Genomic DNA, 23,361 nt, shown 5'->3' on the forward strand with positions numbered 1-23,361 from the left:
GTAAATTACTTGCAGATATAACCAGATTTTGCGTTTTATCAGAGTTAAGTTTTAGTTTGTTTGCAGCAAACCATGAGCTAGATTTAGTAGAAACTTTTTCTTGAGACATTTTTAATTCATCATTATTTTTTCCTGAAATAACGTATGTCGTATCATCTGCGAATTGTATGGTTTTGTACGGAGATATGAATTTAGGCAGATCGTTGACATAAATAATAAACAAAAGAGGTCCTAAGACCGAACCTTGTGGGACTCCATGTTTTACGGATAGAAAATCGGAGAGATGACCTTTAGACACTACCGCCTGGTGTCTGCCACATAGATAAGAAGTTATAAGCTTAAGAGGGATACCTCTGATTCCATAGTAATTTAATTTGTGAAGCAAAATGTCGTGTGAAACGCAATCAAAAGCCTTCGACAAGTCGCAAAGAGAAATTGCTATGCGATTTCCGCGTTCAAGCCCCTCAATCACCTCGCTCACAACATTAAATACCGCGTTCGTAGTAGAACGAGCACTTCTGAATCCATATTGTGAGTTGCTAAAGTAATTATTTGACTCAAAGTAGGAATAAAATTGTTATTTGATAACCTTTTCAATCACTTTCCCAAAAGTAGAAACAATGCTTATGGGTCTGTAATTGTCAGTTTTTGAGGAATCACCTTTTTTGTAGATTGGTAGTACTTTAGAGTATTTTAGTACTTCTGAAAATACTCCAGTTGATAGAATTAAATTAATAAGATGAGTGAAAGGTGTTAAAACTATTTGGTAAGTTTCTTTTAAAATATTGCTATTAATTTCGTGAACGCCCCTACAATTAGAATTACTAAGAGACTTTATTATTTGAGAGACCTCTTCTTCCAGAACGGGACGAAAAAAAAAAAGGATTTGCTCGGAGAAGGATAATTTCTATAATTGACGAGGACATCGACGTTAATATTGGGAAGAGATGTAACTATATTCTCTGCAACTGTAGTAAAAAATTGATTCATTTCGTCTGGAGGTAGATCAGGTTGTACCGAACTGGATCTTGTGTAGTTTCTTTCGAAATTTACTATTTTCCAGCAGTCTTTAAGTTTATTATTGGAATTAGTAATAAAATTACAGTAAGCTGACTTTTTAGCAATTTGTACTAGCCGATTATATTCAACTTTTTGTTGTTTATATACTTTGAACAAATCGGGATCCTTAGTGGCATCTGCAATGTGTTTAACAAGAGAAAGATTGGATCTGTAAGACCTTAATTCATTATTAAACCATTGCACAGGTGTTTTTTCAGCCATTTTTCGTACTTTTTTTAGTGGAAAATGCTTTAATATTAAATTTTTATAAGTTTCGGTAAGAAAGACTGTTAAAAAATCAGGATCATTATTAATATCGTAGAAAAAGTCCATATTTGTACTAGCTAGCGCACGTTTAAGCTTCTGTAAACCAGAAGAAGTAATAAACCGTTGAAACGTTTGATAAGTGTCAACAACTTTATGCTCAGAGTCAATAAATAAAAACTGAGCTCGATGGTCAGAAAAACGAGGTTCAAATACGCCGACTCTGTAGATAGTTTCAGAAAAATTTGTCATAATGTTGTCGATGCAACTACTGGAATGGGATGTGATTCTAGTATAATCGTTTATAGTTGTTTTTAGACCAAAAGATGTTAATAGATTTTGAATATCAAAAAAAGGTTCAGATTCAAGTTTAAAATTTATATTAAAATCACCAAGTATGATAAGTTTGTCTGCTTTACTAAGCAAGGATGTTATGACATTTTCAAAATACACCAAAAATTTTAAACTAGAAGTTATAAACCGTGTAGTTAGCACTGAGTAACGAATATTTCAGTGAAAATTAACCACCTAGTGAGTTGACAACTATACAACTCCATCAAAATTGTAAGTAACTATTTTTATAAATTTACGTAATAGTAAAATTGTTTCACAACAATATTTTTCTGTACTCATCCTGTATAATAAAATATTAAATGAATAATTCGGAAGTATGAAACCACAATAATGATACACAGGAAGCAGAATATAAATATTCAGAATTAAACTTAATCATGGTTTCTAATGTCGGTTTTAAAACTCGAAAATTTATAGAGAAACATAAACAACATTACCTTAATATTCGACAAACTAGCCATTAGATCATCGAGTTCCCTAGTTGCGGATGAAGCTGCGGTGTGAGTGACATGAGACGATATTAATTCCGTCTCGCCAGGATATCCAGTCTCCGTTTTAGTTTCTTTCACAGTTATCACTACTTTTTTAGGGCCGGTATAAATGACGTCTCTGAAAAGAAAAAAACGAATATGAAGAATAATATTACCATGAGATAAATTATCAATTATCGATTTGAACTTACTTCACTATCAAAGCGTTACATTAGGAAAGAATGTTACTAAAGTGGACTATTATTATAATACAGTATATATTTACGAAGTTTATAAACTATGTTAAGAAGCCGACTAACGAGAAAGTGATTCTAAATCCCATAAATCCCGAGGATTGGACACATTATTACAAACATCTATTAAATGAGAACAGAGACGAATTTAAAGAAGATATGAATTCATCAAGAATCGAAATTCTGGGAGAGCATATTACCATAGATATCAACATAGTTCAAAAAGCTATAGCAGGGATGAAGAATGGGAAAGCAAGTGGACCAGAGGGAGTAACTACGGAATTAATAAAGAATGGCTCAGAGAAATTACACAGAATGATCACGGTGATATTTAACAAATATATTAATGGACATCCAACACCAGATGAATGGAAAACAGCATATATGACCCCAATATATAAAAAAGGTGACAGGAGAAATTGTAAAAACTATAGAGGGATATCGGCCACAAGTTCAATGAGTCGACTATACGGTCGAATACTACGGGACCTGATAGAGGAAGATTATCAATCGTCTGAAGACGAAGAACAAGGAGGATTTAGAGCAGGTCGTTCATGTACAGATATCATCTTCTGTCTTAAACAAATTATAGAAAAGAAAATTGTGACAAATAGAGAGTTACATATGACTTTTGTAGATCTTGAGAAGGCATATGACACAGTCCCGCTAAATAAACTATGGGAAGTCCTGGGCACATCAAACATACATCAAACATTGGTTAGTGCTCTCAAAGATCTATATTATGGTTCAAACTCCCAAATGAAATTCGGAAACCTCTTAGCTGAAAAATTTGCAGTTACTAAGGGTCTCAGACAAGGATGTTGTATTTCTCCGACTCTATTTAAGATTTATATATCTGCAGCTCTGAAACAATGGAAAAGGAAAGTCAAAGGAATGGGTATACAATTGAACGATCAGGATTACATATATACTTTACAGTTTGCAGATGATCAGGTGGTAATCTCAAATGACAAAGATGACATGGAATACATGCTTAGAAAACTAATTGAAGAATACCAGAAATGGGGATTAAATATCAATTTAGAAAAGACAAAATACCTCTCAATTGGAGCTGAAGCAGAACAACTCGATATCGATGACAATCAAAAAATAAATCCATGCAACGAATATAAATACCTGGGCGTCATCTTCGACCGTAGTGGAAAAGACGAACGAGAAATAGAACATCGAATTGTACAAGCACGAAGAGCTATAGCATGTTTGAACGGAATTCTATGGAGTAAAGAAATATCAAAGAAAAGAAAATGGAACATCTATGACAATGGTTAAAACTAGCCTACTTTATGGAGCTGAGACATGGAGAATAACCGAAAAATATAAGAAAAAGGTCGAAGCCACGGAAATGGATGCCATCAGAAGATCCATGAGAATATCAAGAGCCGACAGAATACGGAATGAAGTGATAAAACAACAAATGGGTATAGAGGGCACTATAGTTGAGGATATTGAGAGAAAACAGCTCATATGGTATGGGCATGTGAGCCGAATGTGGGACGAAAGATTGCCTAAAAAAACGATGATGTGGCAACCCCCAGAGAAGAGGAAACGAGGAAGACCACCACAGAGCTGGACCCTGGGAGTTAGGAAAGCGATTAGCGCTCGAAATCTGGACGAAGACCTAACTCAAGACAGAATACAGTGGCGTTTGGGAGTCGGACAACGTCGTAAGACGTTATAAAAAAAACCGAATATATATATATATATATATATATATATATATATATATATATATATATATATATATATATATTTACGAATACTTTACCTCGTGTAAATAACACAATTCGCGTATTTAAGGCGAAATGTAAACAGACAAAGCATGAATTATTTAGTATTTCTGACGCTTTTCGTAATGTAGTACGAAACCCGACCTGAGTTACAATTGTATTTGTTAAGTTATCCAAGTACAAAGCGAAATCAGACAGGGTGACTCATTAAATCCACTTCTCTTTAATATAATAATGGACGAAATAATACAAGCAGTACGTAAAGGTCATGGTTACACAATGGGGAACAAAGAAATCCAAAATTATGTTATGGAGACGATGCCGCATTAATCGCCGAGACACAACACGAGCTCCAAAGATTAACACACATCTTCAATACAACAGCCAAAAAATACAATATGATAATATCAGCAGAAAAAACGAAATGTATGACAGCATCTAAATACCCACTACGATGTAAAATCGAAATTGATGGGAAAGCAGGAAGCAAGGTTTAGATATTTGGGAATAGATATAACTAGTTACGGAGTTGAAGAAGTACGACAGCAAAGCTTTAAAGCAAGTAAATCGGCGGGATTTCTTAATGACACAATCTGGAAGAACAAACACCTAAGACAAGACACAAAAACAAGAATCTATAAAGCAGCAATTAGGCCTATATTAACATACACGGCGGAGACAAGACCTGACATATCTAAACGACTACTAGAAACAACAGAGATGAATACTCCGAAGAATATCAAAGAAAAGTCTGTTGGATAGGAAGAGAAGCGAAAACATAAGAAGAGCATGAAATATAGAAGACATAATGGATGGGTGACAAAACGGAAACAGGAGTGGAACGAACACATTAGTAAAATGTCAGAGGATAGGATAGTACGAATAGCACGAGATAAGTCTCCAAATGGACGAAAAAGTATTGGCAGACCAAAAAAAGATAGTGCAATAATTTAAACAATTTATGAGGTTAATATTCAAGAGGAAACAGGCGTTAAAACCTACATACAAGAAGGAAGAAGAAGAAGTTATCCAATAAATTAGTACAATAGGTATTTATTTTGGAAAGTGAACATAGAAAATTTGTTGGGCTAATGCAGCGGGAGCCCGACCCAACATGCGATTCCAACACCACCAGGTTCTCTATTTGTTGCCATTTTACTGTCCCTTTTTGGCTCGGAAGTATTTATTTCATTATCATTCTTTAGAAAATACAACATCTAGCCTACTCTATACAATTCTAAATGACCAGGATGAAAGAGGAAAATTAACCATATAAGATATCTTGGCGTCTACCTAGACATGAAGGTGACATTTCGAAAGCATATTGTAGAAAGCAAGAGAAAAGCCACCACAGCTGGAAGATACACGGATTAATTCTCTATCAAGACGAAAAATGGGCTTATATCAGATCATCCTATTTCAGTCATCATTCAGCAGTCGCGTGTAGAATTCCACAGCAAACACTACTCCAAAAATGTGGAAACGGTCGGGAATACCGACGACAATTATGAATCCCATTCGAACAAATTAATTCCAACACCCAACATAGAATCTTCTAATTCCCGCCAAAAATTCAATTTTCAAGAAGTAACATAACTACAAGAAACGTAGAATGACTCTTAACAATAGGAAGAGAATAACGGCAAGCATTTAAGACAGAAGAAAAATTCCTGGAGAAGCCAGGAATTCTTATGAAGAAGTAATTTTTATGTTAAATTAGTTTTATCGTATCTTTTGAACGGTTGTTGTTATAATAGTGAATTTTGAAGGGAGGTAATAAGCAGACGTAGACTTCTCAACTAGTCATAATAGGTGACGTAATAGTGACAGATGACGTTACAGCGCCACTGTGACAGATAATTTTAAATACGACCTTATGTCAAGTGATACTTCGTTTGAAAGGTATTGAAAATACCTATTCAGTCATAATAATTTTGTTGATTGCGAAAAATTAATAGTAAAACACTATGGGATAGAGCTAGAAGTACAGATATACGACGTAGATGCAAGGTGGAGAACATCAAGGACTGGGTAAGAAATAGAAGAGTAGATTATATAAGCCAAATGACAAAAAATAGAGTAGTAAAGAAGGCAGAGGACGATTCCCCAACGGGAAGACGATCAGTAGGAAGACCACGAAAACGATTGAACGACAAATTACTGGAGGTACATTGAAGAACAGACAGAGTCAGGTTTACATAAAAATAAGAAGTAGAAGAGAAGAAAAAATTCGGATTTAACTAATCACCTTGTTGGATCCATGACAAATGCTAACAGCCAAATAGCTAACCTGGAGTGAAAATTCTCCGGCAACATTATTAGACAACTAGACGAAACATAGAATAAGATTATTACAGTTTGTAGACCATGGACAAGTAAATAAAAAACAGGGCGGCAACAAATGAGATGAGTAAATCATCTAAGAAACCAAATTGATCACATGGCTCGAGATAAGAAAATTGAGGAGCGAAGACGGCCAACATTGGATGTTTTAAGTCTAAATAAGATAAATGGTTCGAAAAAACCTATAATTTACAATAAACTCAATGACTTAATAGAGGAAAATGACATACGATTCTATAGAGAAACAAAGGTTGAGTTTACCGAAAATACAAGCCGATTATAGCCTCAAATGTCAAACAGGGAACAAAAAATTTCGGTTTAGCAGTGTTGGCATATTTTTATAATGTATATGCTTATTTTGATTATATTATGTTATGAATTCTGCAATTTTTGATTTATATAAAACAACAATGAGTAAATATTAGTTTCTTTGGAGATTAATTGTAGTTAATCATTAGAAATATTTTTGGCAATTGCCCTTATGTTTGCAATTAATCTCGAAAGAGACAAATATTTACTCGTTATTGTTACGTATACATTGAAAATTGCAGAATTCATAAAACAGTATAATCAAAATGTACTTTTTAAAAGCTTTCTCTCTTCATATTTGAAGCATACCACATATGCATTATAAAAACATCCAAACACTGCCAAACCGAAATAATTTATTTCATGATTGACATTTGCGGCTATATTCAGCTTCTACTTTCGGCAAACTCAACCCAAACAAATATTTGAAAGATGAGATTAATCAGTTTTAAAATCGAAATACATCAAGTATATACATCAAGCATGTTTAAAGTTGCACCAATGGGGATTATGAATAAAAATGAGAATTTAGTTTATACTCCAATTTTTGTAGTAAATACTCCATGTGGTATGGAATAAAAAACAGAAGTAGATACCCGGCTTGAGTAGGTATTCTTATGTACAGTTTGTTGTGAGAATGTTCTCATTTTTGATATGAATAAAAATATCTTTATGCTCTTAGGATGAGAATCTACTCCATAAATTTTTAGTCTAATAGTTACCAGAGACTTCAGTTTCATCGTGGCAAAGCTATGGCTGAGTTCATGTTTAATTTGCGTTCAAAAAAATATTATAAATCAAGAAGTACGTGTGATCGTGACTTTAAAGTATTATATCGATTTAATAAAGAAAATGTTAAGTGGCTTTCATATAACTTTTTGAGTGAAGAATCAGAAGAAACAAGAGGTGGGGGGGGGGGTATATATGTAACGCCGATAAAATGAAAATATTTTTAAGATATGTAACTGATCCGGCGTTTCAAATGGGAGTGCGAGAAGATATTGGTGTTCATCAAACTACTGTGTCTAAGGTTGTGACTTAAGTTGCTGACCAGATAATAGAAAAATGCGCACGATGGATAACATTTCCTAACACTCCGGCGGATATAATAGAAGCTAAAGAAAGATGGCAAACAAAGTACACTTTTCCGTGTAACGTGGGTGTGATCGATTGCACCCACATAAAAATTAAATTACCACCTCTTTATGGTGATGAATATATCAGTCGCAAAGGATATCACAGTATCAACGTTCAAGCCACTTGCAATACAGATAAGTGTTTTACAAACGTAGAGCATCATGGCCAGAATCTGTCCATTATTCACGGATATGGAGCAACTCACAAATTTGTAACATTGCTAAAAATGAGTTTATGATGTCAAATGCAATAATTTTGGGAGATGAAGGTTATGGCGTAGCACATTTTGAAATCCAAATACTTCTACAGAACTTGCTTATAACAGATTATTAACAAAGAAGAGTGTAATAATTGAAAGATGTTTTGAACAACTAAAACAACGATTTCCAATGCTTCAATATAAAGTTCGGGTGTTGATAGAAAATGTTCCAAAACTTGTTATATGTTGTTTTATGTTGCACAATGTAGCTAAATAATTAAATGATAAACTCGATCCAATGGAGCCCCCAATACAAGGTATTCTGGATCAGTGTCCAGTAGAAGTTAAAGATGACATTAGACAAAGTGGGCAACGAAGGCGATCTAAATTAGCAGAAATCGTTCTTGCTCTAACTTGAGATAAGTAAAAGTGGAAATACAAAACAAAACATTTATAATTTTTATCGTTAACATTTTTTCTTACAACTAACATATTTTATTATGCAACAGTTAAAAAAATCTTTAAATATTACATATTAAGTTTTTCCGTTTTCACTGTCAACAATAATATCATTATTATTTGAATTAGATTGTCCACTTAAATCAGGATTTAGCTCCCTCTTTAGTATTTGCTCCTTCATTTCCAAAACTCTCAGTTTTTTTAGCAAAACTAGTCTTTCTACTTCGGTATTTGAAAGTTACAATGGAACACACCTAAATAGCGTTAATCATAATAAATGCATTCTAAACAATGTATGCCCCGATTTCACTTAAAAATGATTTTCTGATTTATCGAGAACTTTAATGTGCAACTGACACTTGTTTACACATGTGGTTCATATACCTGTAGACTATTACCAGATAATTTACTATGTACTTCAAATTTTGCAGAATGTATTTAGTATTTGTTCTAGTTTAAGCACAGTCAAAATATTGTGAGTCATCAAAAAAGCGGGAGTTATATATAACTAAAAAAATCGGTTAGACCAGTCAGGGAGGCCAGTAAATACCGGCGTATTTTTGTTATATATTACTACAATATTACTGGCAAAATGGGTTTGTTCCAAAATGTTTCTATTTTAAAATCGTAGACTAATTTTCGAAACCAAATTCAAGAATTCCGCTTTAATCTGTGCCTTCTAAGAATTGCAAGGCAAAACAGACGTTGATAAAGATGTTAAGAGAGACATGGGGAATCTAAAAATTGCATTCCACAACATATCTCCTCAACTAAGCAAAATTCTTAGCGAATTGGTTTCTAGTACTCGTACAGAGTATATCGAAATAAAAAGGAAAAGACAGTTAAGATTTGATTTCACGTACAGGGCGCTTATCCGTATCCTTATAACAGAAAATATAATTATTAATAACGGAATTGTACGAGTCCATGTTTAAAAATGTGTAAATCGTTTAGGTATCTATGATGAACCGAGGACTCCATCCAATCCGACCAGAAACCCCAACTCCAGCTCGACAGCAGTCCAAAAACCGACCCAAACTAAACCATCCCCAACAGCAACCCAGTCCTCTATTCAAACAACTTCGAAAAAAAATTCCACACCACAGAACCAATCCAGACAATCATTAGCTGAAACGCAGATGTCCCAATCGCTTTCAGCCTTAAATCGTATGACTCCACACATCCAAACTACCTCTACTCTCCAACAAAATCGTATAAATACAGGATAGAAAACACCTTTAATAAAATTTGCCAACAGATTTTTAGATAAGTAGTGTTATCCCTGTATACTTCTGTGATTATTCCTAAAAGGTTTTGACTAATACCGAGTTTTTGTAAAGCTTGCCACAATTTAAGTCTTGGAACTGTATCATAGGCCTTTTCTAGGTCGATGAAGGCTAGATGTACTTCGGTACCAACCGCTATTCTTTTTTCTATTAATTGTTGGAGTATAAACAAGTTATCAGTGCAAGATCTACCAGGCGTAAATCCACTTTGGTCTTCGCTAATTAGATGTCCTACATCATCTTGTATTTTTCCATTTATTATCTTTCCAAACAATCTCCCGAAAGTAGGTAGGACACTTAATCCTCTGTAGCAGTTAGGATCTTTTCGATTACCCTTTTTAAAGATGGACACTTGGTGAGCGGTTTTCCATTCAGATGGTACTTTGATTTGTTGGCAGCATTGATTCATTAGAAAAGTTATTCGTTCTATTAGGAGTCGACCTCCTGCTTTAAGTAACTCTACAGCTATACCATCAAAGTTAAATGTAAGAAATATGTACAGTCTTTAAAAAAATTCACCCACAGTCGAAGGTTTCTTACTTTGTTTATTAAAACATATTTCAAACTACCGAATATCGATGAATCAACAAAAAAGGAACTGCTTTAAGTGAGAAACCTTCATCACGCTAAAGCAAAGGCATTTTTATGGTATAAAACGAAAAATTTGACTACAAATAAAGTTTTCTACAGCAGACAACTTTGGTACTATGTATTCGGTGTACACGACATCGGAGGTAATGATGTCCATATACACTCGCGATCATAAAATCTGGGTCACCTTGAAAATCGCCGTTATTTCATTTTTAACGAGCTTTATCGTAAATAATAATAACACAAATACAAACTAATGCATGTTTCTGAGAATTGTTGTCGGCTTAGCGGTTTCCTTTGTAATAAAGAATTCCAATAATGCCGATTTCGAGGAAAACTATACACTTCCCAAAATGAACGGTACCTGTAACTGCCGCTTGTTTTAAATGTCTCATTTGTGCTTCGACTTTCTGTTCAAATGCAACAAACAAACGTTTATTATTGCCACCATTAGTGTTTATAAGTGTCATTCTTAGCGTTTATTATTGTTTATTTTTTGCCAAAAATGCCTTGACTGTTGTTAAAACAGCACGCATTGTTGCGTTTGTGGAAGACGGTCACACTCAACGGCAAGTCGCAAGAACTGTTGGCGTAAGCCTTTCTACGGTTCAACGAGTGCTTCAACGCTTTCAGAAGACGAGTTTGCTAACCAGACGACCTGGCTCTGGACGAAGAAGAACGACCATGGCACGAGATGACCGGACCTCAACTGCGGTTATGCATCGAAATTGCCTACAGGAAGTACGAAATTGCAATGTTAGCGTTGCAACAGTCAGGAGAAGACTTCGTTCTTCTAGACTATCTTCTCGGGTAATGACTACAGGACCGCCACTTGGCCGTGCGCATCGAGTTGCACGACTAGCTTCTGCTCGACAATACGCGCATTGGGGAATTAATGATTGGAGCAGTGTTATTCTCAGATGAATCCCGTTTCAGCCTAACTGGATCCAATGGACGTGTAAGAGTTTGGAGGAGAACCGGTGAACGATTTTCACAAGCTTGCATTGCTCCAAGAATGCCATTTGGTGGAGGCTCAGTCATGGCTTGGAGAGGTGTATCTTCCGACTTCCGCACAGAATTACCCTTAATCGAAAATGGGTCCTTAACTGCACGAAGGTACATTACGGAGATTCTGGAAGAACATGTTATGCCCACCATGACAGGGCTTGGAGAAGACGCAGTTTTTATGCAGGACAACGTGCGACCGCAGGTTGCCAGGATCAGCATGCAATACTTGGACAAGGTTGGAATTACTAGGTTACCTTGGCTAGCTAGATCTCCGGATCTGAATCCCATCAAACATCTCTGGGACGATTTGAAAAAACGTATTCAAACCCATACACCTCCTCCTAACAACGCACAGCAGCTTAAGGATCTGTTAGTGAGAGAGTGGAATAACATACCACAACATGTAATCCGGAGAACAATTGAGAATATGCCCCGTCGTCTGCAAGAGGTTATTAGAGCAAGGGGAGGCAATACACGATATTAGTCATTGAAATTCCACCGATGTTTTACCACGTTCTGTATTTTTCATTTTTTCTTTCGTATGTCTGTTCCAACAATTTGGTTTGTTTTCTGCTTTTTCAATAAAAACAATAAAAAAAGCGTTTTTTCTTTCTTTCAAAACAAACATTGATGACAAATAAAAAATACATTACCCTAAAAAAAAGGTTATTACTGCACCAGATGCAAAAATATTCAAGAAACTTGAAATTTTCAAGGTGACCCGGATTTTATGATCGCGAGTGTATATACCTATCAGGAAGGAATGGCTAAACGTGGTCAAAATGAGGTAACTTCCATGATATTTCATTATCTAAAATTCTAAAAGATCATATACTCGGTAAAATGGATGAAACATGGTTTTTATCTGATGGTTGCCCGGGCCAGAACAAAAACTACATCTTTATCCGCTTTTCATACATCCTGGTGCATGTCGTGAAATTAGTATCAGAGATATAAACTAACATACTACTACAGCTAATATATTCTAAGTACTACTAACTTCTAACACACGTATACCCAACTTTAGTCTCATTTCTGGTGCAAAAAAAAGCAGTTGTTAATGTTCCAGAAGAACAGGATGGCCTTATTCGGCAGTCAAGGTCTAAACCTTCTCCATTTGAAGTGGTTAATGCTGGGAAAGAAACTGACTGGTTTCTTATGGACGAAAGTTTTAAGGATTTATTTTTAAAGAATCCAAAACCAACAATTTCATCGAAGACAGAAAGAATGTACCGAATATCTAAGAAGTATTCTGGACAAGTTTTAATACGTAAAATTTTTCACGGCCCATGGTTCCACACCATTACTGGAAAAACAACACCAAAACAAATAAGTCTGATACCAAATAAAGCGAAAAATAAAATAAGTCTAACCAAAGTTTCGCGATCTAATGGAGTTAACTAAATATCTCAAGACTCCTCTTAATAAAGAATTTTATCTTAATCTAGAACCAGAAACCGGGGAAACCAAGAACCATACTCCAGTCGTAGAACTCTTTGGCGACAATAATAGCAGTGGTGGAGAATAGACATAGCATTTGTTGTTATTTCTACGATAATATTATATATGTTCATTTTCCAATATACACTACCGAGCATAAAATTAGGGTCACCCCATAATTTGAATTTATTTTAGAAATTATTATTCTGTTTTAACTATTTTCGGTTGTAACATAGTTTACTAATGGATTTCTTGAAAAAAAAATTGTTGTCGTTGTTGTTTCGACAAGCATTTGAGATAAAAAAGGGCCCCTTAGCCTAATTCCTAAAAACCGTTTTCAGCACAGTTTTTGTTTCTATGGTTTTAACGTTAATTGTAAATTGTTGTGTATTAATTGTTATCACTGTCAGTGTATTGCAATGAGAATAAATTCTGTTGTGGCGGCAAGAATTGTGGCGGCGTTAGAAGATGGCCACGGTCAGCGCGAAACTGCGAGAAACGTTGGTGTAAGTCTCTCGAGTGTGCAACGAGTATGGCAACGGTACGAAGAGACCGGTCTGCTTACTCGAAGACCTGGTTCAGGTCGAGGCAGGATTACAACAGCTAGAGATGACCGCTTTGTCGTTTCTAGTGCTTTGAGAAACCGAACGGTTACGGCAGTTTCTCTTCGAAATCATCTGCAAGAAGTGAGAAATGTAAACATAAGTGAATGGACGGTTAGGAGACGACTTCATGCTGCTGGTTTATCTTCTCGAACTAGAGTAACTGGACCGCCGCTTTCCCGTGAACACCGAATTGTCAGATTGAATTTTGCACGAGAACACTTGGCTTGGACAATGCAGGATTGGAGTCGTGTATTGTTTTCCGATGAATAGAGATTCTGTCTTACTGGCTCAGACAAACGTGTAAGAGTGTGGCGACGCCCAGGCGAGAGATATGCTCAAGCATGTGTTGCCGAGCGTCTTCCATTTGGTGGAGGGTCAGTTATGGCATGGGGAGGCATATCGTTTAATGCTTGCACGGAGTTAGTCTTTATCGAGAATGGGACATTGACAGCGCATAGGTACCTGACACAGATTCTGGAAGACCATGTTTTACCGTTTATGGTTATTCTTGGAGACGACGCAACATTTATGCATGATAATGCACGGCCCCACACTGCTAGGATAGTTACTGAGTATCTTGACGAGGTTCAAATCACACGATTTGTTTGACCTTCTCGCAGTCCAGATATCAATCCCATAGAACATGTTTGGGATGAGATGAAGAGACGTTTACGGAGTCATGTGCCGGCTCCCAGAAATTCGATTTGGTGCAAAAATGGAATAATCTTCCGCAAAATGTGATCCAAAATCTGATCCAAAGCATGCCTCGTCGTTTGCAAGCTGTTATCACTGCCAGAGGAGGGAATACTCGCTACTGAAGTTCTTAAAATTTCTTTTTTACAACAAAAAGCACATCAAATTAAAATTGTGTCTTTTCAATATTTAGTATATCAAAGGAAAATTCTTCATTTCCATTATTTTTAATAAACTTTAAACGACAAAAACGTTGTTTTCTTTAAGCAATCCGTTAGTAAACTATATTACAACCGAAAATAGAATAATAATTTCTAAAATAAATTCAAATTACGGGGTGACCCTAATTTTATGCTCGGTAGTGTATTTTGCTTTTGTTTCTACCGAGTTTTGTTTAAAATATCGATAAAAATATAAAATCAACTTGTACCATAATTATTTTGATATCCAAATTTCCAATCTGAAAAAGTTACTCGTTATTAAAAATAAATAGATTAATATTGTTGTGTACACAAACCTTGAGTTTAATAATAAAGTGTATATTAAATTAATTTTCATAAAATATTTTGTGGAATATTCATCTAATTTTTATAAGTTTTAATAACTGGCCTAGTTTAATCCTTGACACGTTTCGTTATAAAAACCAATAACTGTAACCGGATTAATATGTTTAGTTATATTAAAAACACATAAAACGAGGAAAGTTTGAAAATAACTCTCGATCATACGGTCCACTGCATTTTCACCCGACAAGTAATTTTAGGAGATTACTTACATGTTTCTTATATTAAAAAATTTAATAGCTTTTGCAAATTTATATTATCAAGAAATAGAAATGCCAACCATACCAGATGTGACTTGCCAAGATAAAAAGTCATTTCTGAAAATAGGGTATTAACAAATTGTTTTAAATTAAATTTGTCTGGCTATTTTACATTTTAATTGGATCAGAGATACTTGCTCACACATGCCAATTCTACAATGTTGTAAAACAGACTTTCATTATTCTGATACAACAGGTTGTTTAATAATGGACATATAAATATACAATTTTATAAAAAAAATTTGAGTTTATTGGTGTGAGACTAATGAAACAATTCAATTTTTTAGACCTGGTCCTGCAATCTCTCTCTGGGTCTTCCCCTTGGTCTTTTAGTTTCTGGCTTCCATCTGGTGACCTTCTTAATCAGTAGGTCGTTTTTCCTTATATCTAAGTGTCCCAGACATCTCTGTCCTTGAGCTTTAATAAATCTAACTATATTTTACATATAGGTATATTATAAACATTTTCTCCTTTCATTACGTCTCTTAGTTCATGATCCATTCTTCTTCACATTTCTTGGTTTTCCGTTCTTATCGGGCCCATAATTTTTCTGAGGATTTTGCTTTCGAATATTCTTAATTTTTCTCCATCTTTATTTGTGAGACACATTGTCTCAGCTGCGTAGTTTGTTTAATTATTTTTTTTTTAAATCCGGAAACTATTATTAAATTAAATTAAACTATTATCAGATGTCGCTATTGCGTCCATATCGAAGCCATTTTAGTGTTGCTTCTACTACGACAGGAAAGATTGTTTTCACGTTCAGAGAGTTTGTAAATAGCCGCTCCGAAGATTCCTTTTAGGATGAAATACGTATAAGCGGATATACAGACGCTCTATACGTGAAATCAAATCTTAACTGTCTTTCCTTTTATTTATTTTGCTTCAATCACTTAGGGTTATTAGCATAAGAAAATACAAAAAGTGATAAAGACATACATAGGCATATCATCATCATCATCATCCAGCCCCGTTTTCACATCCATTGTTGGATATAGGCCTCCTCCAAACGTCTCCAGTTCTCTCTATCTCTAGCTGCTGCAATCCAGTTTGTTTCTATTCTCCTTAGCTCGTCGGACCATCGGGTGGGTGGTCTGCCTCGACTTCGCTTGTCGGCTCTTGGTCTCCACTCCAATAATCTCTTCGTCCATCTTCCGTCTTCCATTCTAGCAACATGTCCAGCCCACCTCCACTTTTGTTTATTGATTCGCAGTATAATATCGTCAACGCCAGTTCGTCGGCGTATCTCCTCATTTCTCACGCGATCTTTCAAGGTCAGACCCAGCATTGATCTCTCCATTCGCCTTTGTGTTACCCTCAGTTTTTCGGCAGTAGCTTTCGTTAAAGTTAGGGTCTGCTCCGTAGGTCAAGACTGGTAGGATGCATTGGTTAAATGCCTTCCTTTTCAGGTGAATTGGAGTATTTGTTTTAAAAATGTCTCTCATCCTTCCATATGCCGCCCATCCCAACGTGATTCGTCTACATAGGCATATACAAAATATCAAATAATAATAAGATATAATATATATTTTAAGAATTCTATCAAGTCAGCTACGTATTTAGATTGTCCTAGAAGTTCTTTTAATGTTTTTTGAATGTGGTGATATAATCTTTCAACTGAGTATATTCGATAGTCAATCAAAATGTGCTTCACTGTCACTTTACATTCACAAACAAAACACACTGGTTTATCTTCTCTCTTCAACAAGTATTCATGTATTGTAGAAGTGTGTCCTAATATAAGACGTGTTATTACGACTTGATGTTGTCGCTTTGAAGGCCAGAAGTTCCATGGAAGGACGGAAGATTTTATTTCTATCAATTTAGTGGTGCTTCTATTCCATTGGTTTTGACAAACATCGTGCAATTTTGCTTTGAAGTAAGGTTTTAAACCTAAATTCACCGTTAGATTTTCACTGATGCGGCTTTTCGTTACCATCTATTCCAACGTGTGACGGTAACCAGAGGAACTCTACTGTCAAATTGTTTTGGTATATATGGTATAAAATTAACTTAATCTGCTGTAATGTTGGATGAGAGGGATAAATCTGAGAAATTGATGTCAGACAACTAAGTGAATCAGATATTATAAGAGATTTGAAAAGTTTTTTTTCTAGAATAAAGGTTAGGGCCTTAATTATGGCAAATAGTTCTGCTGTAAAAATACCTGTCTCAGGAGAGAATTTATAGATGAAATGATCATGTGATATCACAAAACATGCTCCTACTCCATTTATGGTCTTATATGCGTCCGTGTATATAAGATGGTAATTTTTGTACTGTGTGAGAACATAGAGAAAGTGAGTTTTAAAAAAATTGGGTATCACGTTATTTTTTTATATGCTGTAATTTTAAGGTTACAAAGTAGAGAGGGAACAACATAAGGAAACATAAATTTATTTCACAGGTAGGATAAATGGGAGGTAGTTCAATATTAAAATCTAATAAGTATCTATTAGCTCGTTCATAGAAAGGTACAGCACCCCTATTTCTTTTTTGATAGACCTCCTGGAATCTGTTAGCAACAGCATGATGGAGAGCTGGATTTTTTCGGTTAGATTTTATATTCGAGACATTCGATATAGTTAAGTATTTTCTTCTTAGGTTAAAGAGTGACTTTCCAGCTTCACAGAGTAGACTGTCCACAGAACTGGTGCAATATGCTCCAAGAGCAAGTCTAACGGCTGAACTCTGAAGAGTATCCAAAGTTTTGAGCAATGCTTGGTTTGCGGAGTTATACACAACACATCCGTCGTCCAGTTTTGATATAATTAAAGCTCTATACAAATTAATTAGAGTTGGAAAATCTGCTTCCCAATTTTTATGTGATACAGATTTCATAATGTTTAGTCCAGCTTGGCACGATAGTCTTAGCGAGTGTATATGACTTGTCCAGCTTAATTTTGAGTCCAGTTGCATCCCTAGAAATTTTATTTCTTTTGTATAATCTATAGGAGAATTGTATAAAAATAGATTTGGGAGCTTTTGTGGATTTGAATTTGGTGAAAAACGTATAGCTTTTGTTTTTGTGGTGGAAAACTGGAGCTCAATATTGTTAGACCACGATTCTATCGACTTATTATGAGCGGATAATATGTTTTTATTTCTTGCTAGAATTACCAGATCATCAGCATACAAAAAAGTTATAATTGTGCCGTTGCAGAACGACCCAACATTGTTAATAGCAATTAAAAATAGCGCTACGCTTAAATTCGAGTCCTGTGCGATTCCATTTTTCTGTAATTTAGATACAGGCAAAGGTTATTGATTCGAACTTGGAAATATCGTTGCCGTAGAAAGTTTGAAATAGAAGCAAACATGTTACCGTGAATCTTCCAATTGTGAAGTGTAGGTAAAATATCATAGCGCCATACTGTATCAAAAGCCTTTTTTACATCAAAGAATATGGCTAAACATTCTTGATTGCATATAAATGCTTCGTGAATTTCTGATTGCAATGATATTAAGGTATCTAATGTTGATCTATTTTTCCTAAATCCACTTTGTTCGGGTATAATAAGATGTTTATGTTCAATATACCACATGAGTCGATTGGCAATGACATTTTCTAGCAACTTACACATTGTATTCGTGAGAGAGATTGGTCTAGAGGATTCTGCTTCAAATTTAGTTTTACCTGATTTGTATATTGTAACTATTTGGAACTAGTACCATATTTGTGGGAATACCTTATTGATCCATATAAAATTGAAAAGTTGCAATAATAATTCTTGGCCTACTAGTGGTAGGTTCTGTTGTTTAATTATTGTTTTTAATTCAGACCACAACTTGTCAGGATCTGCTCTCTCTCCACTTTCCGTATTTGTATTTTAAGTTCTCGAATGTTTTTGGACTTATGTAGTCTATGTGATTTCTGATATAATTTTCTTTATCTTTTTGGCGACTTCCACGTATATAATCTGCGAACAGGTAGAGTTTAAGCCATGTATCCATAACAATCATTTTCTGTTCTTAACAGAACTGAAGTAATTTCTTAAAATAACTTGGCAATTACCCGTCCTCAAATTTTTTTGTAGGGTTACTGCTGAAATGGATGTTATTGGTTTTATGTTATATTCATTAGAAGATTGATCGTTTCCAATTGTCTATTTGCCCATAAAACTCACAATGTTTTTGCGTTCTGGAAATGAATAATACCACCCGCTATTTACTTCTACATATACACAGTAATATTCGATAATGTATACTTTGTTCTGTTGCTAAAACAATCACTCCCAGCTTTTTTGTACATAGCAGCTTCTTTTAGCAATTTTATCTACCAGACTAATATCCCTAATTTTACTTATTTACTAAATTGTTGCATCGAATACCTAGAAATCGAATCCATCTGCCGGTACGTGTTCATTGTAAAAATATCGAAATGCACTTAGGTACTGATATTTATACATGTATGTTTACAGACTGATGTCATTGTAGAATTGTACACAATTAATCACTTTTAAGGCTTTTAACAATCTCACTGCCAGCATTCTTACAGCATATAAACATGTTATTTGTTTTTGGCAGCGAATTTGACAGAAGACACGTTTCAAAAAGCTAATAAGCCAATACGGTTTTACGACAGTTTCTATTAAAAATATTGCTGGCAATTGACATACGTTATGTTTTTAAGTAGACAACCGTTTTATTTGCTGCTAATGAGAGGTTTTAAATCTTTCTATTTTGACTTTGAAAATGAAATTTATTTTTAAACTATGATTCCATGTCTTCGGCGATCCCATCGATCCCTTTCTGGCACCACGTCTCTTCATCTTTCGCTCTTTTCCCTTAGCACTCTTTATGTTACTAGATCTATCTAAATCGCTCCATTTTGCCAATCTTAGATCATGTTTGGGTACACAGCTCTTAAAAATCCCTTAAAGTCTCTATATCTCAAATTCGATTCCATTTTTGGTCCACATATTAAGAAAAATTCTTAATTATTGTGTATTGTACGTTATTGAGGCTATGTTTCCATTTCATTGGGGAAGTGACAGGTAAGATGAAGAAAACGTAAACGTAGTCTTCTATGAATGTTAATTTTCACAACTGATTTGGCAACTGATTTATAAATTTTCTAGTATTCATGATAAACGCGACGCTTAAATTTCGGCTAGACACATGGTTTTCTTGCAACTTTTCAACGACACTGAGGTCGTCTGGGACATCAGTGTATAGAACACCACGCAAACTGGCATTATTCCACAAGAACTGTGACACTCTAAGACAATTTAGACTGAAAAGATTAACAGGAATAAAACAAGCGTTAAAATATCAGTAACAGCAATCCAGTTCCCGATTATAGTAAAAATTAGGTAAATATGAATATATACATAAAATAATTCTGAGTAGTCGATTTTTTTTTGCCGTCAGTTTATATTAAACATATTATTTGTTTTTGGCAACGGATTTAAGAGCAGACACATTTCATAAAATAATAAGGCTATGAAATTTTCCGACATTTTTCAATAAACATTTTTGGCAATTGACAGATACTTGATTTAAATAGACAATCGTTTTAGTCGCCGCTAATGGCAGAGGCTATAAATCTTTCTGTATTATTTTGGGAAAACTGTATATTGACTTTTTAAACTATTTTTAAGACAAAAAGTGTCAAATCCTTATATTTATTGGTAACCTACAGCTGAATTAATTACGTTTCTGTAATAAAAAATGATAGATATTTCAAAATTAATCTGTACTGCATGTGTGGAATTATAAAAACATTTGAGAAGCCTTAACTTCGTCTTTGCAAGGTAAAGTCAAAGGTAAGCGAGGACCCGGTAGAAGGAGAATATCATGGCTGCGGAATTTAAGAACATGGTTTAAGAAAACCTCAACGGAGCTGTTTCGAGCCGCAGAGAGCAAGGTCATGATTGCCAATATGATTTCCAACATCCGAAACGGATAGGAACCAGAAGAAGAAGAAGAACTTCGTCATCGTTGTTATTGACCCAAAATAAAAAAAAAGCAAAAGAAACAAACAAAAAAATATTGTAATTTAGAAATATCTAATGCTTTTTTATATTTAATTAAGTTGCAAGAGGTTATTTAAGAACTACAACATTATATTATAGTATGTTAAGTCGAATTTTTTGTATCCAAATTACTTGTCAGATATCTCGTATTATTTTTTTGTTAGCAAGTTATTTCTGTTGACTTTCATATCTTATTTAGGTTATTCAATATTTTCGTTGTCAGATTTGTTCTTCCGGTCATATATTTTCCTATGCATCCCATACTGTCCTCTATGCTCCCAAGGTATAAAAACTCCTTTACTTTTTCAAGCTGCTAACCGTTTACCATTATATTATTATTTTATGTACTATCCTATGTAAGTATGTTGTCTTGTTTGTATTTATTTACGATCGTGTCCATACGTCACGATCCAACGAACTATTCTACCCCCACCACAAAAAGCGTCAAAATGACCAGAATGAACCTCAAATGTTTTTCAAATTTCTCCAGATTTAGGGACAAATTGAATTTCTCCCACATTCCAACACTTTGGCTCTTATGGAAAGTACTGTTGCGTTGTTGCAATGCCCCGTTTTCAGAAGATCTGAGGAAAAAGTTTTTTGTTAGGCAGAACCGGTATAGCTCACACCACGAAAGCGGCAAAAATGACCAGAATAAACCTTACATTCTTTTCCAAATTTCCCCAGATCTAGGGAAAAATTGAAAAATTTCTCCCACATTCTAATACATTGGCTCTAATGGAAAGCATTTGCAACAACTGTTGCCAGTTGTTGCAAATGCCCCGTTTTCAGAAGATCTGAGGAAAAAGTATTTTTGTCAGGCAGAAACGGTATAGCCCCTATACCCCCACAACAAAAAAGCGTCAAAAACGACCAAAAGGAACCTTAAATTGTTTTCAAATTTCCCCAGATCTAGGGAAAAATTGAATTTCCCCCACATTCTAACACATTTGCTCGTACGGAAAGCGTTGTTGGGAGTTGTTGCAAAATGTCCCTTTGTTAGAACAACTGAGAAAAAAAGTATTTCTGTGAGGCAGAAACGGTATAGTCCCTTGACTACTATGAAGTAGTACTGGCATTACTAACAAAAAAGAAATTAATAAATTACTAGTGTAGAAACGCAGAATTCTTCGAGTTATATATGATTCTTGCAGATATAGCATGACAAACTAATAATTTCTAAACGTAAAACTATAACAAAATACAATTAAAGTCTGAAAACTGCAATATCTGGGACATGTCATGAGGGACGAGCGTTATAACTTGTTGCAATTAATAATGCAAGGAAGAATACAGGGTAGAAGGAGTCGCGGAAGAAGACGCATCTCCTGGTTAAACAATTTAAGAGCTTGGTTTAACTGCACTTCTGCTGACCTCTTTAGAGCAGCGGTATCGAAAGTGCGAATTGCCATGATGGTTGCCAACCTTCTTAGAGGAGATAACACATGAAGAAGAAGAAAACTATCACGAATGTTCAAAAAATCCGCCATTTTGTACTAAGCACTATTCCAATCGATTATAAAATTCTCGTCTAACATTAGCCAGAACGCGTGGCGATATTTTTCCACTCTTCATTAATTCGCATCTTTAATGCTTCAATAAGTATAATAAGTAATGCCCGAAATAAGCGAAGTAGAAATAGAAAATGCAATTAAAGAATTGAAAAGAAATAAAGCACCGGGTAGTGATGGAATTCTAGCAGAAATGTTGAAAGAAGGAGGAGAAGAAGTCATCAGGTACCTAAAAATACTTTTTAATAAATGCCTATTTGAAGGAAACATACCAAGGGAATGGAATACTGCTAACACAATATTAATACACAAAAAAGGGGACAATACAGATCTGAAAAATTATCGTCCAATATCACTACTATCACAACTTTATAAAATATTCACAAAAATAATTACAAATAGATTGACAACAAAGTTCGATGTATATCAACCAGTAGAGCAAGCCGGATTTAGAAAAGGGTTCAGTACATGTGACCACCTTCACACACTAAAGGTCCTAATAGAAAAAGTTAACGAATACAATTTACCAATCTGTTTAGCATTTATAGACTACGAGAAAGCTTTTGACAGCATAGAATTATGAGCTATTGAGAAAGCACTGGTCAACAGCAGAATAGATTCTAGATATAGGATATTAATACATAATATATACCAACACGCTGAAATGGTAGTCACGATGGATAACGGAATGAAAACGAGGCCAATAAAAATCAACCGAGGAGTAAGACAGGGAGACACCATATCTCCAAAACTATTTACTGCCGCACTTGAAGACATCTTTAAATCACTAAATTGGGAAACGAAGGGACTGTCGATAAACAGAAAGTATT

The 23,361-nt window shown here is 34.9% G+C and overlaps 1 protein-coding gene across 3 annotated transcripts in view; it reads right to left on the minus strand.

Moving 5' to 3' along the window:
• The window catches only part of Pax (paxillin), a 159,692-nt gene that overhangs the window by 28,933 nt on the left and 107,398 nt on the right, over positions 1 to 23,361 (minus strand). For all 3 annotated transcript variants that reach the window (XM_072535548.1, XM_072535547.1, XM_072535549.1), the window contains exon 5: positions 2,115 to 2,286. In XM_072535548.1, coding sequence (XP_072391649.1) covers positions 2,115 to 2,286 — 172 coding nt within the window. The remainder of the gene's footprint in view (positions 1 to 2,114; positions 2,287 to 23,361) is intronic.

The sequence above is a fragment of the Diabrotica undecimpunctata genome, chromosome 6, assembly GCF_040954645.1.
Source record: "Diabrotica undecimpunctata isolate CICGRU chromosome 6, icDiaUnde3, whole genome shotgun sequence".
Classification (NCBI taxonomy): Eukaryota; Metazoa; Arthropoda; class Insecta; order Coleoptera; family Chrysomelidae; genus Diabrotica; species Diabrotica undecimpunctata.